The 16,160-nt window shown below is 44.4% G+C and overlaps 1 protein-coding gene across 1 annotated transcript; it reads left to right on the top strand.

Annotated features, from left to right (window-relative positions):
- Positions 1–10,003: 10,003 nt before the first annotated feature.
- Positions 10,004–11,119, top strand: LOC145947228 (uncharacterized). Its single transcript, XM_083057031.1, has one exon. It carries the CDS (start codon positions 10,004–10,006, stop codon positions 11,117–11,119), a length of 1,116 nt encoding a protein of 371 aa, XP_082913157.1.
- The last annotated feature ends 5,041 nt before the right edge of the window (positions 11,120–16,160 follow it).

The following is a 16,160-nucleotide window of genomic DNA, read 5'->3' as shown; positions in this document are numbered from 1 at the left end:
GTATCATGCTCGTTAGCAATTAAACAGATTGTACTTATACTTAATATCTAATTTGTACACAAAGTAAGTTGCGGCGCACAATTATATTACGTATATTGTATCAAAAAGTTTGTAGGCTGGTATTCTGATGGTACCATCATAATGTGTAGACAATGTACTGTTAAAATATATGAAAGAATCATTTTTGGCGCGTCTTAACATATTGAAAATTAAAACTTTTAAGCCGCGAATCTCATACGGCGCACAATTATATTACGTATATTGTATCAAAAAGTTTGTAGGCTGGTATTCTGATGGTACCATCATAATGTGTAGACAATGTACTGTTGAAATATATGAAAGAATAATTTTTGGCGCGTCTTAACATATTGAAAATTAAAACTTTTAAGCCGCGAATCTCATACGGTGCACAATTATATTACGTATATTGAATCAAAAAGTTTGTAGGCTGGTATTCTGATGGTACCATCATAATGTGTAGACAATGTACTGTTGAAATATATGAAAGAATAATTTTTGGCGCGTCTTAACATATTGAAAATTAAAACTTTTAAGCCGCGAATCTCATACGGCGCATAATTATATTACGTATATTGAATCAAAAAGTTTGTAGGCTGGTATTCTGATGGTACCATCATAATGTGTAGACAATGTACTGTTGAAATATATGAAAGAATAATTTTTGGCGCGTCTTAACATATTGAAAATTAAAACTTTTAAGCCGCGAATCTCATACGGCGCACAATTATATTACGTATATTGAATCAAAAAGTTTGTAGGCTGGTATTCTGATGGTACCATAGTAGGAATACAAGGAGAGTTCTAATCCACGGGGCTCCGAGGGGGGCGCGGGGCGGGGGAGTTCTCCATGGCGAGGGGTATGACGTCACGCGGGGCGGGAGGGGGATCTTGTAGGCGAGGGGGATGACGTCACGCGGGGCGGGGGCGCTTATCGCTGTGCGGGAGACGCTTATCGCGTATTGTTTTTCATAAACAAAACAGCGTATTGTATTACTTTGAATTATCTACCATGTTTTATTATAAACAAAACACCGCAAAGTGAGCGCCGATATTCGGCCGCCCTCGCGGTACTTCCCCTCCCCTCCCCCATAAGGCGACGCGCTTTGGCGGTACTTCCGCCCTCCCCCTCCCCTTCTCATATGTGACGTTTCTTCCTCATTGTTCAGGAAGAATTATTTTGCGATAATTTTGCCGACATTCGGCCACTCACGCGGTACCTTCCCTCCTCAATCTGAGGGGATCTTGGGGGGTCGCGCTTATCGCAATGAACACGTCGGGACACGTGTTTTTTTCGCGGTAGAAGACCGTGTTGCATTACGCGCCGATATTCGGCAGCCTTTGCGGTACCTTTCCCCTCCCTCTAAGCGGAATTCTTTCTCATTGTTTAGGTAGCGCCGATGTCCGGCCGCTTGAATTTTTATTAACAAAAATGAGCGCCGATGTCCGGCCGCTCGAATTTTTTCTAGGAAGAATTGCGATAATTTTTGAGGAAATGGGGCTGAAACTTATGGAGAAGGTCTGTCTCCACGTCAAAAAGTCTCGAACCGTCTCCGAGCTAAGTATCCTGTGTGAATTGCAAGTGAGAAGAAAAAATAATGAACATAGAAGAAGTAATTATCATCGAAGATAGTGATGAAGATGTGAGTGTCGAAAATGGAAAATAATAATTTCGAAGCGATATTAGACGAGTCGTTTGACGAAGATCACGCGCTGTCGGATGACAGTAATTATATTAGTGATCGCAGTGAGGACCTTACGGATATTGACGACAAGGTAGTGGACAATTCACAAATCCTTGCGCTAAACGGACGTACAAAAGTTTGTACCATATACTTTTATTATTCGATGGGTACTGATCTAGCTCTATGTACTACATGTATGATCTCTATTCAAGACTTCGGGCACATGTATGCTGTTCGGAAGCATGTGATTCAATTACACGACGCAGTGGAGAGTCGATAGTGCTGCAATTGTAAAAATCCATTGTATATAATAATTCCATGCGATATGTGCCCTATTTGCACACAATAAACTTTGGGAGATTGTGCTGGGACACTTAAAGTGAAAATTCGAATAGACAATGAACATGTGGGACTGCGATGCAATGCTACCAATAAACAACCTTGGGCAATGGTATCCACATCTCAGAGACAATGACGATGTGAATGCGGAGCCAGTTTTTATTCCTTGTGAAAAATCGAAGAACATTCCAATATCTTCGGTGGTGCAATTTTTAAGAGATCGAGAACTAGGTATACAAAAATGTGCGGATAATGTGCGAAATTTTCTACGAAGTTGTAAATGTCGACTAAGAGATACATACATGTGTGGTGGAAATAATTGCAAGCTTTCAGATTGGCCTGGACATAGTCGAGCGACATGTTTTGAGAATCGATTGCACGCCGGTCTTGATTTAATGTATTCAATTTATAAAAGTTATGGTGAAGGGTGTTATAGATATAAATCTACGAGATCAATAGAATGTAATACACCATCATCATCCGAATCGGAGGAGTCGCCAGAACATAATATTCTGAACTCGGACTTAGAAATCGATGAGCCGAATGTGAGGGACGAAGATTGAGAGTGTGTTGTAAGTATTTCTTTTAATTTAAAAATTATTAAAATAATTAATAAAAAATTTTTTCTGTCACAGAAGGGACCCCTCGCATCCACTTGGTCACCCTACTGCCACCTAGTCGCACCTCCGCTTGCCACCCGGCCGCCCCACCACCGTTGCCGCCATCACTGCCCACTGGGCAGTGCCCAGCCGCTGCTCCTCCGCTTGCCGCCGACGCATTTAAAATTTTTATATTTTGTATTTTAAATTTATATTGTTTATTTATCTTATTTGTATTTTTTCTTATATATTCATATTATATTATTATTATATTATATTTTTTAAATATTTTTATATTATATTCATATTATTATATTCTTATATATTCTTATATTTTAAATTTTAAATTCACATACACACACACACAAAATTATAAATATTACACATACCTATTTTATGAATAAAAAAAAATTATTTTAAATATAAAAACACATATTTTTACTTTAGAATAATTCCTCTCTTTCTATCTATATTAAGAATATTATTATAAAAGAATTAATATTATTAAAATATTATTAAAAATTCTCTCTCGCGAACACCTCGCGCTCTCCTTCGCTTTATCATCTCTCGCAACATCTCTCTCATGCATATACGCCTCTCTTGCAATATCTCGCTCGCGTTCACCTCGCGCTCTCTCTTTCTCTCCTAAGCGCTATCTCTCGCGATCCCTAGCCTCGTAGTCCCTAGCCTCGCAGTCCCTAGCCTCTCGGTCCCTAGGCTCGCGATCCCTAGCCTCTCGGTCCCTAGCCTCTCACTCAGTCCCTAGCCTCTCGGTCTCTAGCGTCACGTTCCCCCTTCCCCGCATGACGTCATCCCCGCAAGGACCACGCAATTATTGAGGAGCTATACGTATAAGAGTTAGGGAGCTGCTTACGGTGGGAGAAAGATGGAGAATGGAAATGCATGCAAAGAAATTACATCATAATTTAGACTTAAAAACTCTTTATTCTTCTTTTAAATATTTTTTTTCTTACATATTATGGACTAAAAACTCTTTATTCTTCTTTTAAATATTTTTTTCTTACATATTATGAACTAAAAACTAAAGCTGCCAGCTCACAATCGACGAGCTGATGCTTGTTGAAGGCGTCGCTAGCGTGTATTACATTTAATACTTCTTTATTATCCTTTACATTGGACGCGATATTTGAAAATTGCGTAAACTTGATATCGACTGTATTGGTAATTTTAACCAATCGGTCAAAAGTTACATCGATGCATGGATCGAGATCAAACATACGGTGTAACGTCGATTCGATCATCATCATGTGTTCCGACGCTGATTTATTAAACTGATACTGTCCTTCATTTCTTAAAATTTTGTAAACGTGTCTCAATGTAATTCGTCAATCTATATTTAACCGTTGTCGACATCACCTTATCGCGTGAATCGTTTGTTTATCTCTCATCTCACACACTCACATACACACACACTCACGCTCCCTTGACATTCACACGATTACACACCTTGTTTCTCGCCCTTGCGAACTTAAATCAAAACATAAATTGGTGCTTGTCGACACAGTCTGTACTGAGTATCGAAAGAATAAAGATCGATTCTTACACGCTTAATATCTCCTCTATTTCAATTTTGGAAATTCGATTCTCCGACGTCTCCAGCGCCGTCAGTCTACGCGATCGTATCAATTATCGTAAATCAAAACATCATACACTTGAAGATTCAAGACTTATTAACTTGGCGTCGTTAATCGTACGAACTCGCACTGTTAATGGTCCAACGCTTATAAAACTGTAGGCATCTTTAGAGTCGTTTCGAAGCAGATTCTGAATATTGTGACGTTGCTCGTAGAGTCCCTTCCACGCTTCGAGAGATAGTATCAGTTCCTTTCCTCGATGATCTCCTATGGCGATTTCCACGTAACTCGGTGGATCGACTTTGATTCCAATTTCGAGGAATTTAAATCCCGTAGCTGTCAATGCATATTTTTTTGCATAGTATACGAACCGCATGAGGCTTCAATGAAAAGCTGTAAAATGAAATTAGTTTAAAAATAAAACAATTTGTAAAAAATATAAAGACATAAAAATAGAAAAATAGAAAAAGTTAAACTTACTTGTCGCATTTGTTCTCAAACGATGGAGTTTCATCACAATTCGGTATGTAATTATTCACATGTCTGCCGGAGCCGCTGCTTCTTTCAGCGTAGTACATATTTCCAGATTTTAAAAGTGAAACCACCAGTACGAACGGTTAACGCGACACTGATCGTATAAAGAAATTAATCGAGTGTTGTACATGACGCTTATTTTTAAAAATAGTGGGGTAAATGTGGCGGGAGATTCTAGAATACTATTGGCGCTATGAAATTTAGGAGAAGGGGAAACGGTGCTCGGATAAAAAGAATTCTTAGAAACGATTCATGAGGAAAGGATTGGGGAAGGGGAATAAGAGATAAAACACATTAATGTTTAAATATTTTATTTTTCCAAATCTTGCAATTCTTTCTGGCGTTGCGACCACCAGTTAAATATTTTGAATACATTTTGTAATGCGCAATTCTTAACATGTTTTCCACATCGCATAGTGTTTTTAACATCTAGATTATTTAGAGACTCGATATCGTCGTAATCAGCATCCAAGGTCTCAATAATGAAACCGTTCCGCATCATCCAATATATTGGCTAACCATTCTCGCTTTTCAAGTCCTTTTACATATACGAGAATGGATTCTTCTTCTTCTTCATGTGATCCACCAACGATAGCTGTTGTAATCAAACGCTGAGCCATGCTATATGGAACGTTTCCATCTTATAATTGCAATCCATGATGATTTCGAGTCAACCATGAGGCTTGGTGTCTCTCCGATTTTATGAGCACACCCCATGGTACAGGACATGCGAAAAAATAATGTGATAAAATAAATCCTCTTCTCAGGATTGCCGCTTCCTTTACAATGAATTGTTTATTGAGGATAAACCCCTGTAGATCCACAAACGTTGGTACGGACATGACGAAATCTCTCTCTTTGATGTATCAGTTAAAAAAGAAGAATGACAACCATCTCATAACACTTTGATTTATATTCTGCTATGCTTCCCCCTCTCTAAATTGTTGGTGCGTTTAGGTGATTTTGCGCACAACGTTGGTCAACGGGTTGTACTGGATCACGCGATCATGTATGATGAGACAGTACGCAGAGGTATTCATCGGCACGTTTTCCTTACACTCAAATTTCAATCTCACATCCACGGTTGTCTTGATCGATTCGTTTTGTCGAGAACAATCGATGATTACGAATGGGCCGTTACGTAGAAACATTGAGACGGTGAGACTCGGCTCGAGATACTCGTATCCGTAATAGTTTTTGCAGAAACGCGCATACGTGTCGTACAGAATCGACCATCTGTTCTTATCGAAGTCCAGATTCATGTGTCGTACGGATAACATTCCGAGTTCAGATAGAGTTTCACGTTGGTCAATTTACAATCGTCGAATCGACTCATATCCTCAGACATGACATTCTTCCGGCCTGTCTGCAGAGCAAAGATAACGTATCGTGGTTTCTCCAGCTGAGTCGCGGTTTTAATGGCCCACGAATGCTTGGTTGTACGCTGCAATAGCGGAAACTCATACAGATCCCACGAGCGAAAACCCATGCTGAGGTAGCGTCCGCTTTCCAGAGCGCGCAGCATAGACAGCTTCTTAATCTCGCTCAACAACACATGTGGCATTCGCCATTGTATCTTGAATATGTTGATCACAGGCTCCAGCGTCGAATCTCCAACCAGACAATTGATGTCGTTGCGCGATCGTATTAAGATCAACTCGTGACGAGCGTTAATCACCACTCGTCTGTAATCCTCGTAAAATCCCAATAACATGTAAAGCGGCACGCAAAAATTGAAGTTTCCATTCACAGTAATCGGATCACTCCAGCTGGCGTTTCTCATAATCACGCTTCTATCGGATGATATCGTTACATAGTTTTTGAGCATACTTGTTATTTCCACGTTTCTGTTGCGATCAATCTCCACGCCATCGAGTTCATATCGAATCTCATCAAACATGAATGCGACGCAATTATTTCCCAGTATCACATCAGATCCTTCGGCTGGTCTATTTATCCTTAATTCTCCTTCGATGTATAGAAAACTGTCAAACGGCAACGTATACAGATCTTGTTGTTGTATGGGTATTCTTATCTCATCACTGTGTCCGAACGTGGTGTTGGCGAACGGGTTGTACGTGTGAGTCTCAATTTTGACAATGCGATCGTCGAAGATTGGCTCTTCCCCGATGTTGAGGATGTCGGTCATTGTTCAGATATTTCGCACCGCGAATCCCAAAGATTGTAAAAACGCAACGTTTGATGCGTTCAATTTCTTTTTCTTGGCGCAACCGGATGATTGGATATTAGCGATTGTGGACGTTGTTGTTGTTGTCGCTGGCTCCGTAAAGATTGTGTTATCTCTCGTGTCTTTCGATCCGTTCAACACAAGCATCTCATACGCCGCACACGTACGTTATCGCTGTCGTCATCGTACGTGCAATCTAATGGTGATCTCTTCTCCTCGAAAATCGAGCAATCGTCTGTCCTGGTCGACAACACGTAACGTTAAATCTGTAATGCTCCGCGCGATGATCGGCAAATAAATGATGTGTGCCGGTGTTTCCGATATCTTATATCCTGGTGGTACCCTCGGTGAAAATTCATGTATCGTATGAACGAGTTTGCCGTTGCTGTACGCGCCCGCGGTCACGTTACACTCTACGCGGATAATGTTCACGTTGATAATGTTAATCGGTATGTCCGACTCGTACCATTTTCGCGGCTGCAGTATACGGTTCGAGAATCCCAGCATCCAATGTTGTTAGGCTTGTTAAAATTCATTCTGTAGGCGCATTTGATCTCACTCCTCATCGTATTGTAATTAGCGCGGAGCACTATCGGGTATTCTTCATCTTCAAAGTCACCATTGTCAATGTGTTTTTTATCGTCATCACGAACAGCGTGTCGCGGACGTTTTCGTGAAATTGTATGTTTCAAAAACTCATGTATCGCTTGCAGCTCGTACGATCCCTCGGGAATCGTAATTTCCGCGTCATCTTTGCCAAAGTAAAATTTATTATTCGAGGAATTCACGTTCGATATCGTGTGATAAGTCTCAAAATCCGCTAGACCGAGTTCGTATTCATCGTCGCTCAAATCTATGGCGGGAAAGTAGTTTGCCGCGAGGACGCTACTCTTTCCAGTCAGTGTGAATGTCATAGACATATCGGCAAAACTGTTTAACGAATACTGAGTTAAATAATGCAATGTCCGTCTTTAAATTCACGTGTATCGACCGTTCGGAGAAACTGCAAACACAATTGTCCACAGATGCTCTGATCATAAGTTTGAACAGGTGTGTGATTGTACTGTATCTTTGTCACATTCCGCCCGAAATATTGCACCAATTCATTCGGTGGTCGAAGATTGCCAAAACTGTCGAAATATATAGCGCGATTCCCCCTCTTTGCGTACGCCACCCAATGAGTACCCGATCCTTTAGCGTTATCCAAATTTATGATGCTGCTCTCGTTTTGATATATACCACCGATCGGTAGCGAATCACGCATGAAAACACCTCTAAAGTATGGAATGCGCATACGTTTTGTCAGTTGCAGCAATTGTATTAGTAGTTTCGCCCTTTGGCATTTTTAGCGTCTCTGACGTTTTTTTTTTCTCCTTGAAACTCCTCGTCCGTGTTTGTATGGAGCGAGATACAATCCGTGACCTTCCATGGCGCGATTGTGACGTAGCATCTCTTGCAACTGACGTTGTGCAGCTTTCCGTCGTTCACCATCTTTGCTACACTAGCCGTTCCACCAATCATGGATCCAAGCGCGCCCAACATTGATAGAATTGGCAATATGCCACCGCGTTTCGATACCGGAAGTATCCGTTTCTTCGTCGTCTTTTTCTTTGTCTTCGTCTTCGTCGTCGTCTTCAGGCCCATACCGAGCTTCGTCTTGGTTTTCATCACTGCCCAGACAGCTGTGGCGGCGGCTCTTTCACCGAGAGTCGAATCTCTCGCAATGATACGAGTTCGCGCTTTGTCGGCGAGTACCTTATCCGTCACGTGTCTCTCGGTGAGATCGTTGCTCCGAGAGTACGCAATATCGTGTTCACGGCACGCCGTGTCCAATGGGTTGATACCTCGATCGCCTCTGGCTAATCGCTTTTGTAGCCGCGTGCCCGGACCACAAAACTGATAGCCGGGGATATGGAATTCGATTGCGTTTATTGCGTGATTTAATAGTCCTCTACCTATTTTTTTCGCTGACATTCGCTGCAATCCTTTATCATCGGCGCTGGACCGTCGATGTGGGTTCGCTGCCACGGTCGATTGTAATGTTCGAAACAGCGGCGACAGGCCTGAATCTCTGGATCCGCCTTTATGTGTTCCGGAAGCTTGTCCCACACGTAGTGGATGTGATTTTCACATTGCAGTAAAATTGCTTTTGGCACAAATTGCAGCTGTTCGGCGCTTAAACCGTGAATATCGGAAGCACTTGTTAGCAGAACAAACATTTTTTCGTTACTGAGCGATTCGTGGTTCCGCGCAGCTATAAATAGGCAAGCGTTCGATTCAATCGGGGAGTGGGAAAATGAGATTCGTGCGACAACCTTTGACGATACGCGTGACGAATTGCGACGACAGATTACGCTCGGTGGGGGACAACGCGGAGATGCGCAGACATGGTACGATGTTGCCGACTACTATACGCGCGATCGTTTGCGGCCCCTCGAATTGCGGTAAAACTAACGTCTTGATTAGTTTGATAGAAAGCCCGCACGGTGTTTGCTTCGAAAACGTGTACGTGTACTCAAAGTCACTGCAACAGCCGAAATATCTAGAGAATTTGTTGACGTCGATCGAAGAAATCGGCTACTTTACATTCACCAATAACAGTGACGTCATTCCACCGAGCGAGGCATGTCCAAACTCGATTTTCATCTTTGATGACGTGGCGTGTGACAAGTAAGATACGATAAGAGAGTACTTTTCAATGGGACGCCACTCGAACGTTGATTGCTTCTATCTCTGTCAGACGTACGCGAGAATACCAAAACATCTTATACGCGACAACGCGAACTTACTGATCTTGTTTAAACAGGACGGTACCAACTTGAAACACGTGTACGATCATGTGAATACCGACATGTCGTACGAAGATTTCAGTAAATTATGTCGTATTTGTTGGCAACAAAAGTATGGATTCCTAGTGATAGACAAGGACAGCTTGCTTACAAACGGGCGATACAGAAAAGGATTTAACGAGTTTGCGATACCGCAAAACGATTAGTCGCTGCCGATATTCTGTCGAGAAGAGTGAAACGCGAGCACTCTGCAGACATGGCTGATAACCATAACATTCGCGAGCGTGAAAAGATTGCGAAGGAAATTGTGAAAACGAGCGAATCGATCCGTAAGAAACATCGTGCTTTAAAGACTGGTAAGATAGATGACGATATCGCAGTCAAGACTCACTTTAAACCTATTATCGAACCACTACAAAAGATTGTCGACAACGCGAGCTTGATCGGAGTGAAATACGAACCTGAGAGTAAAGCTGACATGAAAATTAAAACGTTACCCGCTGTTAAGCGGTACGAGGAGGAGGAGGAAGATGCGACACCGAAAAAGAGAAAACGACCAAACACAAATCGCTCATCGACACCACGTACATCGGACGGATTTTTACTGGATGAACCACCGATAAGCTCTACACCGTCCACCTCTACACAGTCCGCGACAACGAGAATCCTACCATTTACAATACGCGAATCACTCGCAAACGAAAATGTTTTCGAAACCACAAGCAATTTACTTGAAACATCCTTTCGAAACACGTTACAAACGTCGGAAGGTCAAGAAATGTTGCGAGAGCACTTCGGACCACTGGGACAAAAATACATGGGCGCTCTCCTCGGTGGTGATAAAAAAAACGAGATCGATCACGTATATGGTGTCTATTTCGAAAAGGATGGAATGTTGCTCGGTAACAAACGATTTGACATGGATAAATATGATTCTATAATTATAGACAAAGTAAAGTACATTGGTACACCTGGATTATACGAGCTAGTCTTCAAGAGGATTCCCGATGATGTTATTTACACGGAAGACGATATGCAAAAATACAAGAGCATATTATTGGCGACGAACGCGCATAAACGCAAATATGAAGCGCAAGGTCAATTACGGAGCAACAGGGGATACAAATACAAACAAATAATCGCACCGTTGATGTCAATTGAAAATAAAAAGTCTGGAAAGGGTGTATTCATGCCTCAAGCGATGACGCTAACCGACAATAAAATCGATTACGTGCACTGGGACGACCCCAACGAGCTAGTGGATCGGGTACGATTGCTCGATGCTTCGCGCCGAGCTGGCCACAACGCTCACGACAACGAGATCCTGTCGATCATCGAGGAACTTCGCGAAGCAGGCATTATTATAAATTAAACGGGGTCTCGGCAAAACTAATCAGTCGATCGGCGTCATTCGCACCGAAAAATGTCTATCAACAAATTTGGATTATTCGAACGGAGAAATGATGCAACTGGCATAAGCGATCATTGGGATAGATTGGTGAGAAGTTACGTGCGCGGAAACGCTCTGTGTCGTGTCGCTACAGACTATGATGCAAGATCGCGCAAGATTCGTCGTGTAGCGCAACCTGAAGCTGACACTGATGCTGTCAACAAACTGTATGTGGAATCCTGCGTTAAAAGATTGATGAATCAACAGAAAGAATCAGATGAGAAGCTGACTTCGTTCGAGAAGGACGTGCGAGCAGTACAGACTGCGATAAACGAACTTCAATAGTACAGCTAATGCTAACTCAAAACCGACTATCAACCTGAATGAGCAGCAGTGAACGGGTTAGGAGCGGCTATCGAACGGTTATCGAACGGCTACGAACAATTATCGAACGGCTACGAAGGATTATCGAACTGCTATCTAACTACAATGAGTGGTAGTGGTAGTGAACGGCCTAGCAACAGCTGCGAACGAGGGTACGAACAACTCAAGCAGGGTTGCGAACGAGGCTACGAACAAGTCATTAAAGGCTACATACAAGGCTACTATCAACTCAGGAACGGTTGCGAACGGGTCAGGAACGGTTGCGAACGGGTCAGGAACTGCTACGAACGGGTTAGAAACGACTGTGAACAAGGCTGCGAACGAATCAAGAACGATTTTCGAATGGGTCAAGAACGGAAGTAAACAACGCAAGAACGGCTATGAACGGCTCAAGAACGGGTCAAGAACGGCTACGAACGGCTCAAGAACGGCTCAAGAACGGGTCAAGAACGGCTACGAACGGCTCAAGAACGGGTCAAGAATGACTATTAACGGCTCAAGAACGGCTACGAACGGCTCAGTAACGGAAATGAGCGATAAAACAAGCAGCAGTAAACGACGATCGGGAAAAAAAATCGACGAAGCGATGAAACAACATAGTTTAGAGAGACGGCAGTTGGTGAACGAACTGCACGCGCCGGCGAGAAAAAATTTTCCCCGAAGACATGTCATAGTGCGAGGATATGATGATCTGTGGCAGGCCGACATCGTCGAGATGCGTCCGTATTCTCGTTTCAACAAAGGTTATCACTACATACTCACCATCATCGATGTGTTGAGCAAGTACGCGTGGGCCGTACCACTCAAGAGTAAAGGTGGAAGCGAGACGGCTGACGCTATTGCCGAAATAATTCGAGATAGCAAGAGATGCCCGAAAAACTGATATAGGGAAGGAATTTTACAACGCTGACGTGCAACGGCTTATACGGAAACATAACATCAATCATTATTCTACATATTCGGTAATGAAGGCATCGGTCGTCGAGCGATTCAATCGTACGCTGAAGAACGACATGTGGAAGATGTTTACGCTGAATGGAACTTACAAGTGAATCGACGCGTTGCCGCGACTCGTATCGGATTATAACGCGCGCAAGCACCGAACAATCGGCATGCGACCCGCCGACGTCACCCCCGCGATCGCTGATAAACTTTTAAAAACGGTATATAGTAACATAAAGATTGCCGCTCCGGCGAAATTCAAAGTAGATGACTCGGTACGCGTTAGCAAGTACAAGAAACTTTTCGAGAAGGGTTACACGCCAAATTGGACGACGGAGGTTTTTAAGATTGTTAAAGTGCAGCGTACTAATCCCGTAAGCTATCTACTCGAGGACTATCGCAAAACATCTGTCGCTGGAGCGTTTTACGAGTATGAGTTGCATCGCGCGAATTATCCGGACATGTATCTTGTGGAGAAAGTACTGCGCAGGAAGACGCAGGGTGACGAGGTTAGGTTATAGGGAAAGTTACTTTTATCGAAATTTTTTTTTTTTTTTTTTTTTTTTTTTTTTTTATTGCATTTTCGGGAGAGATTTTTCATGAGTCGAATTTTGGTCAAGGTCATTTCGCGATATCTCGATTTTTTCATTTTTTTTTCAAAAATATATATTTTTTTTTTTTTTTTTTTTTTTTTTTTTTTTTTTTGCATTTTTGAAAAGATTTTTCACGATTCGAACTTTGGTGGTGGTCAGGACCGGATATCCGGAAATTTTTTTTTTTTTTTTTTTTTTTTTTTTTTTTTTTTTTGGAACTTAGAAAAATTTTTGAAAATTTTATGACATTTTTGAGATTTGTCATGATTCGAATCTTGGTCAAGGTCTTTTTGCGATATCTCGATTTTTACTATTTTTCCGCATTTTTCCAAGTTCAAGAAGGCTCGGCGTGCTTGAAACTCGAATTTTACAGATGTATACCAGTGGATGGAGAATCGGGAAATAAGTATTTTGGACTTCAAATTTTTATTTTCGACAATTTTTTTTTTTTTTTTTTGTTTTTTTTTTTTTTTTTTGTTTTTTTTTGTTTTTTTTTTGTTTTTTTTTTTTTTTTTTTTTGGGAACTTTAGAAAATTTTTTGACATTTTTGAGATTTTTTGTGATTCGAATTTTGGTCAAGGTCTTTTTGCGATATCTCGATTTTTACTTTTTTTCTACATTTTTCCAAGTTCAAGGCTCGGCGTACTTGAAACTCGAGTTCTACAGATGTATACCAGTGGATGGAGAATCGGGAAATAAGTATTTTGGACTTCAAATTTTTTTTTTTTTTTTTTTTTTTTTTTTTTTTTTTTTTAAGTTCTGGTAATTTTTGGCCTTTTCCGGGCCTTTTCCGGGCCTTTTCCGGGCCTTTTCCGGGCATGTTCGGTTGTGTTCGGTTGTGTTCGGTTGTGTTCGGTTGTGTTCGGTTGTGTTCGGTTGTGTTCGGTTGTGTTCGGTTGTGTTCGGTTGTGTTCGGTTCGGTTCGGTTCGGTTCGGTTCGGTTCGGTTCGGTTCGGTTCGGTTCGGTTAGGTTAGGTTAGGTTAGGTTAGGTTAGGTTAGGTTAGGTTAGGTTCTCTCTCGTGGGATGCGGCCTTGCCGTGGCGAGAGAGCTCACCCCTTGCAAGAGGATAGTCTTGCAAGGGGTGCTAACAGCATCCCGTACCCGAGTAACGTCGGGTACATCAACTCCCCGAGTCTGGGGAGTTTCCCCAGTCTTGGGGAGCCCTCCCTGTGGGAGGAGGGGGCCCACTTCCCCTATAGAGCTTCGGCTCGTATGTGGTAGAGGATGGCGACCTTGAATACAAACGCCCGGTGGTATGGCACCGTTAGGGGATGGACATTGCACGGCGCCTTTGGCGCTGTCCTCCCTCCATACTGTTGCGGTTTGCGCCGCTGGGACTTCCTCCTCCGTGCTCTGGGGGGGTATTTTTTCGGGGGTTTCTCTCCCGGGGGTATTCCCCCGGGGTTTCGGGGTGGGGGTCTTTGCGGCTGGGGCCGCGGGGGAGGGGACCAGCTGTGATCACCCGAGGGGCCTTGCCCGGAGGGTTTAACCCGAGGGGCATCGCCCGGAGGGGATTACAGCGGTCAGTCGCCGGGGCCGCTCGGACATATTCCGAGGCGGGGCCCGGCGACAAGAAGTACCCCAGGGTGCTGGTTGGGAGTCTCCAGGCTGGGTAGCCTGGGTCTCCGTCCCAGCGCCCCTGGGGGGTAGCCGCATCCGGGCCACTCGGACGTACTCCGAGCTCGGGTCGGATGCGGCGCGGAGGTCACGCGTGGTCACCAGAGGGGCTTTGCCCGGAGGGGTTACCCAAGGGGCATAGCCCGGAGGGTGCCACGCGGACCTGCCGCCGAGGCCGCTCGGACTTATTCCGAGGCAGGGCTCGGCGGCGAGAGCAAGTACTCCTGGCCGATCGGGACCGTTTCCCCTTCCGAACCGGCCGGTCAGGAGAGGCGTAGTCCCTTCCGCTGGACGTGATTACCGGCGGGGGGACGTGCTGGTCGCCACGGCGGGCAAGGTGTGGACGGGGAGCGGCGTCCTCACCCCAACCGTCCGTGGGGCCCCCTGGGTGGCGCCACCCCCAGCGGTACCCGCGCTGTCGGAGGCGCGGGACCCCCGAAAAACCCGTGTGCGGTGTCACAGCTTCACACGGGGGAGTAAGGGGCTGGAGCCGGGTCAGGGGGGGTCTTTATCCCCTCTGGTTTCGGCATAGGTGGGCTCCCGGTGAGTCCACCGGGCCCGGCCGTCGGAGTGTGCCGGTCATGTTTCGGGCACTTCGGCGGTCGGTGGGAGATACGCCGGCCCACCGAGCCGCTGGGGGTAATGGGATTAACCGTAATGAAGAGTTCTAATTACAACAAAACGACGAGTACAAAGAGGGAGGCACAAATCCCTAACAGCACAAGGGATGAGTCGGGACACGACACCGAGAAGATGGACACGGAGAGTGACCATGGTTCGGGTCGGGATACACCGACTATCGGTAAGGAGGAGAGACGCCCGTCTTCCGCGAGCATGAAGTCCTTGGGTAAAGTCGAGGAAATACGCTCCAGGGTTGGGGCCAAGGAGGTGATGAAGATGAGCACGGAGTTGAAGGATGCTGCTGCATCGACTCCTCTTCCCCCCGACGCGGACTTCCAGATGGAAGAAGTTATCCGGATCAGTGGAGCGAAGGGAAGAATGAAGAGCGGCAAAGGTAAGAAAAGAAGGAGAATAATATCTCCCGCTCAGTACTCCTCTACGGAGACGGAAGAGGTGGAAGTGGAAGTAGAGGACGTGGAGGAAGCTGTAGAGACGGCTAAAGGCCCGGTGGATGTTCCCAAGAGAGGAAGGGGAAGGCCTCCCAAGGAAGGGTGCAGCCTAGATGTAGGACGCGCTAAAGCGCAGGTAAAACTGACACGCCGAGAACGCGAGGAGGAATACCTCCAAGCCGAGAGGGAACTAGAGGAGGAGTGGACCGAGGCAGCCAAGACTCGGTCGATGAAGGTCCTCAAAGGAGAGATCATAGAGGACAGGGTAGAGGCGGAGGGGGAAAAGCGAGAAATCCCTGATCTCCCCGCCTCGGAAATTATAGCGGAGGTCAACAAAGTTGTACAGGCGATCAGGAAGATCTCATCCTTCACCAAAGGGTACAAAGGGACCTCCCGCAAAGTCCTCAAGGAAGCG

Source organism: Prenolepis imparis, unplaced genomic scaffold (assembly GCF_030444845.1).
Source record: "Prenolepis imparis isolate NDT839.2.m4 unplaced genomic scaffold, iyPreImpa1.0 SCAF_55, whole genome shotgun sequence".
Taxonomy (NCBI): domain Eukaryota; kingdom Metazoa; phylum Arthropoda; class Insecta; order Hymenoptera; family Formicidae; genus Prenolepis; species Prenolepis imparis.
This window is presented reverse-complemented; position numbering and strand designations above follow the sequence as displayed.

Bases quoted from the DNA above. Each gene is read 5' to 3' on its own strand.
- LOC145947228 (XM_083057031.1), top strand. From the start codon at position 10,004: ATGGCTGATAACCATAACATTCGCGAGCGTGAAAAGATTGCGAAGGAA.